At 45.9% G+C, this 11,283-nt stretch overlaps 1 protein-coding gene across 1 annotated transcript; it reads left to right on the top strand.

The window, feature by feature from the left end:
• Positions 1–1,263: 1,263 nt before the first annotated feature.
• PHF5A (PHD finger protein 5A) lies at positions 1,264–6,270 on the top strand (the record flags this gene model as incomplete). The annotated part of the gene is made up of 3 exons (XM_010184401.1): positions 1,264–1,287; positions 2,704–2,870; positions 5,992–6,270. Coding segments are annotated over 3 exons (281 nt in total), but the record flags the coding sequence as incomplete, so codon positions are not given.
• Between the last annotated feature and the right edge of the window lie 5,013 nt (positions 6,271–11,283).

Below are 11,283 nucleotides of genomic sequence, written 5' to 3'. Positions count from 1 at the left end.
GGTGGAGCGCCCGCCTCGCTCCTCTTCCCGTATTTTATTTAGCTTTTATTTTGCTGTCCTGCCCTGGTTTATGGGTTCTTCTCCCGTAGTGGGAGAGCAGGCCCTGCAAAGAAGGGCCCTGGCCCTGGCCCTGGCCTGGGCGCCCCGCCCCCTGGGGCTCTGTGCTGACGAATGCTCCTGGGCCTCTGTCAGTAGAGCTGAAAGGCTTTAATGCCGGCGTAGCAGCAGCCTTTTTTTCCTCGGACTGGGTGGAAGGCAGATGAGGCTGATGGCTGTATTCAGAAAAATACTGATTTAATGTGTTCTTCGCCTGTTGTACTGGCCATAGCAGTGCAGCCAGGAAAATGAGCTGAAGGCTTCAGCCGGCACCAGGAGCATCTTTCTGGCTGCGAGATGAAATCCTCCTCCAGGCAGAGGTGTAGAAGTTACACCTGTATATAGATAATGAGCTGTATTGGCACTTGGGGCACAATTTGACCTGCTAAGTCTTAAAGATGTCTTACAAATATCGAGGTATCTCTTCCAGGTTTTTTTCACTTCGTATTGGAAAAGCAAATCTAACATGCAATTTCTTGAAAGAACTGTAAACACAAAATATTGAGCCGCACTGTCCTCAGGAAACGTATTTCTAGAATAGTTAATGCAGCTAACAGTCTGTCTATGTTGCAGATTCATTTCCACCCTGACAAATCCCTTGATCCTCAAACTTAAACCGAATCACTATTTAGTCTTTGTGAAGGTGGACATCTGGTCTTCAGGACTTGATATTTATGCCATTTATCCAAGTTACTAATAACATTGTTGTCAGTTTCCTCGACAGGTGATAAGACTTTTAAGGTACATTTAACTGCCTTCGTGTTCTGTAGTGAAAAAGGTACATGGGCAGCATTAAACCAAATAAACTTATTTTTTCTATTTCATTAAAACCAGTGTAAAAGCTGTGCCAAGACTCATGTATAGGATTTCCTTCGGTACACTGGCTATGTTTGAAATGGAATTATGAATGTAGGTTTTCTTACTGTCTGTGAGTGTCGCTGAGCATTCACAGTGCATCTAAACTTTGATCTTAGCTATGTCTCCAGGGAAATATATATTGTTTATCATAAACCTACTTGTACTTATGCTCAAACTGTTTCTGTGGTTTACTCTTTTGTTAAAGACTGCTCACTGTAGCAGACAGTTATTTGACATTCAAGCTTGCAGTTACTTATATTTTTTCCCTGCTTCTGCCTCAAATAATTTTTTTTCTTTTTCTTCTTACAGCCATCGGAAGACTTTGTGAAAAATGTAAGTATAGCTTCTGTGTATAGCTACTTGAGAACACGGTGTTGTGGTTAGAGCATGCAGTTTGGATTTGGGGGTTGAATTCTATTTTTTCTTTAACCACAAACTTGATGTCAGTCAGTCTTTGAGATGGGAAGAGCTCCTTGTGTATTGTAAGGGTAAATCAATGAGTATTTGCAAAGCTTTGTGCTCAAATAGCTTGTCTCACAAATGCGTGCTGTTGTAGAGTATGTGCTGCCAGCATTTTCAGGAGCTGAAGCTACAGTCACTTCTTGATTGGTTCCTTGTAGTCTGTAATACAGAGTGATCAGCCTGATCATTTCAAAGCAGGGGGAAAAAAAGTGTTTTTCAAATCTGACTTCTTCACGCCTTGAGAAAGGTTCCCTTAAGCATCTAGGAGGGTAAGAAATGGGGGAGGACACACATCTAGAGTTAGAGAAGAGCAACTCCTACAGAATCGAACTGCAGTTCTCAACTGTAGAAGGGAAGAAAGAGCATGAGCTGTCATTAGAATAGAACAAATAAGATGACTAGTTTGTGACTCAAAATAGTATGAAAATAAGCGAAGTTGGGGAGAGAAGCACATTCTGAAGCAACAAGTTTGTTTTCAAGACCCCTCAGCAGTGAAACAGAGTCCCGTTAGTAGTAGTATTTGAGGGCTGTTGTGCCAGAGATTTAAGAGTAGGTTAGATGAGCTGTTTGTGGGAGTCAGGATTAGATGCCTTGGGAACTGGTAATAGGATATGAAGCCTTTCATCCCTAGGTCAGTGTTTTGGATAAGGTCCAGCACAGCAGGGACTGCCTATGGCATCTGATGGCTGCTTGCCTGTATGATATGAGTACTTGAATTTCACTCGGTTCCTTGTGAGAAAGCAAGAGCAACTTTTGTGAAATGGCTGTTTATGCCAGTTTGCCCTTTCTTTGGCCTTCTCACAGATGAAGGATTAAAAGGACCACGAGTACAATCTCTTATCTCATCTTTTTGAGGATAGTTACTCCAGACTTTTGTTGATGTGGCACTGTGGGAGAAGCTTACACTGCTGCTTCTGTGTAGGTAAGGACGCTAGTCCTGTCAGTCCAGCATTTTTTTCACAAGTGAAAAATTAAGGAAAAGTTCTAGAGTAAAAGTAATGGTATGATCTAAGCAGGTGTTGACTAATCACAGAAGTGACTTTGGGTTTCCTCAGTGATTGTGAATGCATGAATAAATAAAAAACCTCAAATATTGCAGGCTACTGGCCCTTGTTCCTGTCAAGTTAAACACAAAGTTTCAGCCTGTGCCTGCAAGATAAATTTCTGCAGTTCAGTTGTATTGTCTTTGAGTGTATAAGCAAGTTCTTTGACTAGGAAGCTTTTCCTTTTCAATATGGAGCTGGAGAGAAGGATGCCCTGTAACCAAAGGCTCTGCTGTACTTGCAGGTGATGGCAAATGCGTGATCTGCGACTCCTATGTGCGGCCCTGCACTCTGGTGCGCATATGTGATGAGTGTAACTACGGCTCGTACCAAGGGCGCTGCGTGATCTGCGGGGGTCCAGGAGTGTCCGATGCCTACTACTGCAAGGAGTGCACCATCCAGGAAAAAGATGTATGTGGTCATCCAGTCTCCTGTTGAATTGGTTATGTCTTTATTTAGTAGCCATGCTCATCGTTAAGGGGCCTGGAGCTAGTGAAATTAGTGCTGGGACACGTGGGTTCCACTACCAATATTGCAACTGGCTTTCATTACCTCACACCTTTCTTCCCTTGGTGGTAGTTCCCTGTGTTTGCAAAGTGTTTTGAAGTATCACAGCATTTTGAGGTTTCGTAACTCCCTTCATCCCAAGGATCTTTCACTACTTTGCAGCGCACACTCATGGTTCACTTCCTTGCCACGCTGCTTGGTGCAGCTTGAAGTTGTTGTCTCGCTAGATCCCTCAGCCTGGGTTTTATCAGGGTCACAGATACTCCAGATGCTGCAAAGGTAGCGGTAGGAGCAGCTCCTCCCCAGAAGTCCGTATCAGCCTCTGACCAAGGCGTGTACAGTACTGTAAGGCCTGTGGAATCACCACCTATGTTTTCCTTTGGATTACAACATAAAGTTGGATCTTTGTGTCCAGTGTTAGTGCTGCTAATTATCTTTCACCAGTTTAAAGTTTCTTGTATAGTTCCAGTGGGATATGGTTTTTTTTCAGTTATTCTTTTCTGGAATGGCTTATATTGCAGACAGCTCTTTTTCTGCTAATGCTTTTTGGTGTAATGAACCCTTATTTCTATAGTCAGTGCTATAATCTTCTTACAAACTTCTTGTGCAGAAAGATAGCCACTGTGCTTGTGAAAGGAGGCAGCTGTTCACCCCCTGTAAGGTGTTTGTTAATATACAACACGAGTGTGAGACATGAAGAACTGCAGACAAAGTGGTAGAAAGACCTTAAGGAAGGGCACGAACACGATGGTTGCAGTTGAGGTATCCCCCAAATATGGACCTGATATTCTGAGAGCGTCTGTTAAAGGTTGTTTGGGTTTTGGTGCTTTGCAAATGTCATTTCCAGCACAGCCTAATGACAGTGGAGAGCATGCTGAGAGAATGGTTCAGTTTGATTTACAGGAACATGCTCAGCTGAGCGAGGTGCTGGTTTAGTTCTCTGCAGTGCCTATGTTTTCTCTAGAGGCCTGCAGCTAAATTCAGGCCAGGGGCAGGTCCTTATTTGAATTCAGTCATTAGATCTGACAGGACCATAATTTTTCTTAGTATCTAAATATGGATATAAATGCTGTGGTGGTGGTGCTGCCTCCTACTTCAGAAATGCTGTGAGAAGTAGTAGTTTGTTCACTTGCCTTTTGTTCACCTGGCTTGACAAGTCATGAGTAAAATAGACTTGGTTTTATTTTTACCAATTCATATTGATTACAAACGAGTATTTTTGATAACCAAAGCTCACCTGTAGCTTACCACATCTGATTCAGGTGTGAAATAGCCAGCTGCTCTGCAAGGGAGGATCATAAAAAAGCTAGAGCTGGAGGAGCAGGAGAATAACAAGTCAGAGCTGAGATATTTTGGCTGCTGGGTGAAGGTTGCTGTGGGTGAAGACAGTTGCTCTGTACCAGCAACCTCAAATGGTAGGGATTATTGCAGATGTGAAGGTGCAGATGTGAAACGGCAGGTTTGACTTGGTTGACTTGCAGGACTGAAAAGTGCTGGCCCAGGTATAGAGTGCCTGGAATGAGAAAAGTTGTGTTGCCTGTGGCAATTATGGTAGCTGGTGCTGAAGTGGATAAGAAAAGCAGATGGACAGAGCTCTATACCTGAAGCTCTAACACTCCAAGGTTTCAGTCACAGCACTTCCATCATCCTTGGAGAAAAACGGGACGAGATAGCAAAGCAAGAAGGCAAATACTAAAAGGGAGGAAGGAGGTGGAACACAGTTGTGCACAAGGCAAAGGGCCTGGTTACGCTTGGTTTATTTGTTCGGATGGAGGGAAAAATGAGGTATTGTTTCACCCCCTTCGCTCTGTGCGTAAGGGCCAAAATCCTGCCTCGTCACCCAGGACAGCTGTGAGTTGCAAAAAGTAATCCTTTCTTTGGGACAGGAGCATGCTCATGAGCTGCCTTCTTAGGAGGAGGTGGAGGAATGAACAGAGCCCTGCAATAATGCTGTCAAAATTGTCACAGACTCCCTGGATCGTAGGAGGCAAGGCTTGAAGCATCCTACTATTGAGGTTCAAAATCAAACAAGGAGCCAGTAGCTAGAGATGGGTTGTGGCAGGTGTTTGGGGGAGGGATGATTTCTTCCCCCCTGTCCTGTTATTTCTACCTTGCAGACCCTCCCCTCCTGGTTGCATCTCCTGCCCAGGAGCAGCTATCGGTGGTGCAGGTTTCTGCAGTGGCTGACATCTGCCCAGAGGCTTTCTAAATATAATCCACTCAGGCTTACACAACAGCCATGGACATGTGTTCCTCTGCCTGCTGGGCCCCTCACAGCTGCTGTTGCCAGCCACTACGTTTTGCCCTTGAGACTTATGCAGATGCTGGGCTCAGGTGACCCATGGACACATGTTCCTGGGTACACTGAGAGGTGCATCTCTGATTAGAGTTTGCAACCACACCTCTGAGGTGGGTCTCCCCTGCTCCCCTTCCTGCTTTTCTTATGGATTTTTTTCTCACCATCTACTGGAATTCAGATACAAGAGCTTACCGGTGTAGCTGCTGTGAATAGCTGTCTTCTCCCCAGGTGACCACACAGCCTCTGCAGTAATCAATGCAGGGTGCAGGGAATCTGAGATTCAGTTCTGCTGTCACAGCTGAGAGGGGTCTCTAAACAGGAGAATGGCTTGGTGACATCTAAAGCAAAAATATTCTTTTCTACTGAGGGGAAAGGTTATTCCTCTGGACCCTATAAATCCTACGTATCCTAATTTAGAAAGAATCCTGTCTTGAGGCACTGAGTGTCCTCTTCATCAAACTGTTGATGTTATACAACCTGTTTTCCATCTTCTTCCTGAGGAAGAGAATGTCCTAGAGTAATGTTAAAAAGGCGTCCATCCTCTTCTCTGTTCCCCTGTCTTGCTGGTAGTAACCAGTACTGGAGGGTAGTTTGTCTGCACAGGTGTTCAAAATGTGTGCTGAGGACAGGGTGAGGACCGTAGGAGCTGAGAACCTCCTAGAACAATGTAAGTGATGATGTTGTTCTGTTTGCCCATCTCCTAACTTACAGCCTCTTTTCTTACAGAGAGACGGTTGCCCTAAGATCGTCAACCTGGGCAGTTCCAAGACGGATCTCTTCTACGAAAGGAAAAAGTATGGCTTCAAGAAGAGGTGATCCTATCTGTACGTGACTACACCTCCTGTCGGGTTGGCAAGAGGGTCTTGGAACATCTCTGGACTTTGCTATTATTGAAAAACAATTGATTATTTTTTTCTAAAGCAGTACAAAATCAGTATATACTTGGGGTTGGAGGAGTTACAGTCTGAGTGAGGACTGAAACCTGATCAGAACTGGCTATCAGAAAGCCCAAAACATTTGGATTATGGTCTCTTGACTTTTAAGAAGCTCTGCTAGTAGCTGCCCCTGCTCGCTATAAAAATCCTTATGAGCAAGCATTTACGTGTGGAGGAGACCAGCTCAGTAAAAAGCAAATGCCCTTTCTTATGTGGGGAGACACCTTGTGTGTGTTCTTACCAGGACTCCTCTCAGTTGTTAGAAACTGCCCTGCACCTCGGTATTGAAGAGCAGACCACCAATCCCATGTGTCTGCTCCCCTCCCCTCCTTCATCCAGTGCATTTCCATGCTGCCCTGTTTTGGAAGGAACCTGTTCATGGCTGGTCCCTTCGTAGGGAGAGCACAGCTGTTCCATGTTTTCTTTGAGAGATTAATCCAAGGACCTTTCTTGTAACTATTTCTTCTGTAGGATGCATACCAATAAAGGTTCTTCTTTTTCATTATTTTTTTTTTGCTTTGGTTGGGTTTTTTTGAGTAACAAGAATTTCTCTCTGGTTCACTGTGTGCCTAGCCTCTCTGGAGCTTTCTGAGGACACGCAGGATTAGCCCAGCTAGAACTGCACAATGGGTTATCTGGTTTCTGACAGTGCCTGCTTATGGCCATGTGACCTTGCTGCAAGGAGCTTCAGGGAATGGCTATCGCTTTTGTCTGCCTGTGATCCCAGCCACTGATCATTTTGTCCCGTAGCGTGAGGATCGCTGAGCTTGTAACCCTTATCCTAGCTAATACGGCTGTGGATGTTGTTTCACCATGCAAACATCCAATCCCTTTCTAAAACCTACTAAGCTATTTGACTCGCTATCCTGTTCTTGTGAATAAGTTAAAGCCTTCCCTGCTGTAACTGGAAACCAACTATTGTGTTCTAGGCTATTAGCCATGTGTGTGCTGAAAACCAGAGGCTGCTTGTTTGTCAAATACCAGTACAGCTAAAAGCAGTCTGTTGGCTCAGCAGAGATCTGGGAACGGGCGTCTTTATGCAGGGACGGAAGTGAGTTCCCTACTAGTGGATGTACTCCTCAGATGGTTAAATTAAGGCCCTAGCTCAGCGTGCCCCGTGATCCTTAAAGTCTTCAGAGTCTAAGCAGAGCGTGCGTTACAGTAACGAGATTCCCTTTGCACAGTCTCAGGGTGCTGAGCCCGTTTTATGCTCCTTTCAAGATTTCAGTTGTTCCCCTGTGGTTAATACTGATTCCTCTAACTCCTCTCTGGCTTAAATGCCTCTTCTACCTGCTCCAGCCATTTGGGTGGTTAGGATTAGAGTGAAAACAAGCAGACAAGTTGTGATCATCCTTCCCTGGGAAGTAATTTCTTCCTGCTGTAGTTGGCTCTAGCTAAGACCAGTCCTACAGCCATCTCAACTGCTCCTCCCTCTCTTCCACCCAGCTATTAATTCTGTCAGATTTCTCTTCCAAGCTTTCTGCAGTCCTGAGAGTTTCTCTGTGTCTTCTTTCCTGCACCGTGGTTCCCTTACACAGCGTCTGCTTAATTTTTACTAATGTGGATGCCATTTCCCAAGTTGTTCAGAGCAAACTGATTCTTTGGTCCCAGCAAACCCACTCTCTCAAAGCAATTCTACCTGAATAAGCAGCTGCCTCTTGTTCCTGACTGGGAAGCCCATGTCAGAGCCATTATCAGCCATGTTAAGTTCTGTATTTCTTTTAAAAGCAGGGCATGACATGCAGATTTTTTGGTACCTGGAACTTTATCACTTCAACCAGAATTTATCACTTGCTCTCAGTCAGGCCACCCAAAATTATCGTACTAGGAATGCAGAAGGTTTATACGTACTTTTTTCTTTCCCAGAAGTTTCTAAGATAACAAAGGTTTTTCAGTGGAGGCAGAGAGAAATGAAGTTTGAATTATTTCTTTTGTGTTGGAGTTATTGCCCCTGGTGCAGGGACCCTTAGAAGATCTAATTTTAGAGCAGCCCTTGTTCCCGATCATTTAGCAGGATCAGCCAGGCAAGGGTTGCTATAGAGATCCCAGTGTCCCCATCCCTTCCCCCAGCCCTCCAAACGGCTGAGCATACTCACTTTTTTGGCACCCCCAGTGCCCTCACTCTGACTGCTGGGTACATGGGTCTGCGTTCTGGCAGCAGTGAGAGTTAAACTGCCATTTTGAGTTGTTCTGAGTCACTGGGCAGGTGGAGGGAGGGAGGGAGGGAAGGACAGGCTTTTTCCCCTTTGCCTTGTTTGCTCAGACAGCTCTGGGGAGAACGCCAAACGCTGCCAGTGCTCGGATTGGTTCAGCGCAGCTGCCTTTCTGGTACTTTCAGAGCACGGATGGGACAGTGCCCCGGAGCTGCTAATTCAGACAAGGGTAATGGATACAGTTGGGTAGCCCAGAAAAACTCAGCCTTGCTTGCGTGGTAACCACTTCTGTTCACCAGCAAAGGAAACCCAGGCAGGCCCCCTAGAAAAGCACAATATTTCTTACCTAAATAGATTGTGAAGTACTTGTCCAGCCGAGGAGATTTCCTGGTGGTACTGGAGACTGGAGCACACGCTAGAAGGGCAAGCTTCCCTGCAGGGGGGATTTGAGACAAGACGTGTCCTGCTACTGCCAAACTCTGGAAGGGCTTCCTCAGGCCTCGGAGGCTATGGCAGCCAGATTCAGGGGCTCCCTGGCTGCCAGCCATGCCCCCACTTGCATTACAGCTGCAAGGAAGGGTGGGAGGGCTGTGTTTTCGGCAGCTGAACCCCCTGTGGTGCTGCCTGCAAATCCTAATTGCAGGGAGCTAAGTGTGTCCTCCTGCCGTTACTTTTCTAGGTAGGGTTAACTCTTTTCTTCTTTACATCAAAAGGATGTTACGTAATAAGTAAGAAATCCTTTTATTTCAAATATTTACATTGGGGGTGAACATTGGACCTTTTGGCCTATTGACTGGCCTCTTTGATGCCAGTACTAACAAGGCATTGCTGCATTCTGAAATGTCGATGTTCCCTGTTGCACACCTCCGGACCAACTACCGGCCACAGGGACAGCTGAACTCAGCTAATGCCTCTGTCCTGTGCCTTTGGTCCTTTGAATCATCTAGACCTTGCCTTTTCAAAGCCCTTGAGCCCAAAGCATTACCTTTCTTAAAAAAAACAACAAAGCAACAAGCAACCCCAAAAGTAGGCAAAGGCCTTAAGTCTCCCTGTGAGCTTTCCCTGCAGGAGCTGTACGAGCAAAATCCTGATTTGGAAACCTTATCTGCTCAGGAGCTGTTCTTTTCTCATTACGAGGATAAGCTCGAGATGTTGTTTGCCTGTTTCAATAGCAAGGAAGAATTTTTCATTTCCTTGAGGTCGCCGTGTGACTCGAACATAAAGAGGATTCAGGGTACGGCGGTGTTAATTACACCCAATTATAACTTGACCGCCCTTCCTTGGCATTAAACACCCTGGCAAAACGAGCTCTGTCCCGGCGACTCCCTCCCTGTGCGCACGTGATTCGGTAGCTCTGCTTTGACGTAACAGCCAAATGGCCGCGGATGTGTGAGCGGATACTGTGACAGGATTCCTCTGCCTGCCTGCGTACCAGGGCGACTCGATAATTAAAGGAGCACGGTCAGGGCACAAGTATTTTAAAGAGCCCTAATGTGTGTAACACCCTCTTGGTAACACCTTATTAAAACAACAATAGAATTTTAGAAATGTCATTGCCTTTATTATTTTTTTTCCTTTTAATGATGCTAAAAATAGCGCAGTCGTTTTAATTTCCTGAGCTCTGGCTGACACCGTGATTTTTGTTTCCAGCAAAGCAAACGAGTATTAGAAAAAAAAACGCCACAACGTTCTTTTGTAACTAAATTCCTTTTAAACTAGGAGTGATGAAAATAAGGCTGTTCATTGTAGCTCTTCTAAATCTTCCCTCTCCCCCTGCAGGGAAAAAAAAAACAACAGCTTCAAGGGAGTGGAGCATCTCCTGCTGAGGAGCGGCTGAGGGAGCTGGGTCTCTTTAGCTTGGAGAAGAGGAGACTGAGGGGTGCCCTCATTCATGGTTATCAATCTGTAAAGGGCGAGTGTCAGGAGGAAGGAGCCAGGCTCTTCTCTGTGAGTCAGTGACAGGACAAGGGGCAGTGGGAACAAGCTGGAGCATAGGAGGTTCAACCTGAACATGAGGAGAAACTTTGTCAGTGTGAGGGTGCCAGAGCATGGCCCAGGCTGCCCAGAGAGGTTGTGGAGTGTCCTTCTCTTGAGACATCCAATCTCCTGGACACGTTCTTGTGTGACCTGGTCTAGGTGATCCTGCTCTGGCAGGGGTTGGACTGGATGATCTTTCGAGGTCCCTTCCAACTGCTGACATTCTGTGATTCTGTGAAAAGTTGGTTTTGGTTTGGATTTTTTTTTTTTTAATTGGTGGGAAAATGAGCAAGGATGGCTGCTGTAGCACTGCGGCGAGGAATCACAGAATATTAGGAGCTGGAAGGGATGGACAGCGTTCACACGATTCTTGATGTGCGCTGTTGGCCAGCTTCAGGGGAAGCCCTCTTCAGTGGCGAAGGCGGTACCTGAGGTGAAGGGATCCTGAGTGAGGGAGGACAAACCAAACCCAGGTGCTGAGGATCTTTGTGGAAATGGGGCAAGAGAGGAACTTCGTATTTTTGCACTTGGGAGACGGTTGCTACGGGAATTATTTAACCAGGGGGATGCGGAGCAGCTCGTGAAGCGTCTGTGATCGTTGTCCCTTTTGAAAAAGGGCAATAAATTGAACATTCAAATGTAACTGTAATACTGAGAAGATCTGATTCCAAGATGTAATGTGACTTTATGATGGGATTTTTCTTGGGAATTCTTCAGAACCAAGACAAACTGGGCATTTCATGCGCCAGACAAGCTGGCCCCACTGGGACAGGGCCTGTGGTGGTGCTTTGATCACTGCAACCGGTTCTCCCCCACCCCGGGCTGCCTGCGTCAGCTCGAAGGGAGAGGCTTGATGTGTGGTCTGGAGAGCCTGGAAACACCGTCCTTGCTTTTCTTCATTGCTGAGCTTTATTTGCAGGATAAAAAGTCGTGTCGGAGCCTTCAGCTCGCCC

Source organism: Mesitornis unicolor, unplaced genomic scaffold, assembly GCF_000695765.1.
Source record: "Mesitornis unicolor isolate BGI_N332 unplaced genomic scaffold, ASM69576v1 scaffold41575, whole genome shotgun sequence".
Taxonomy (NCBI): Eukaryota; Metazoa; Chordata; class Aves; order Mesitornithiformes; family Mesitornithidae; genus Mesitornis; species Mesitornis unicolor.
This window is presented reverse-complemented; position numbering and strand designations above follow the sequence as displayed.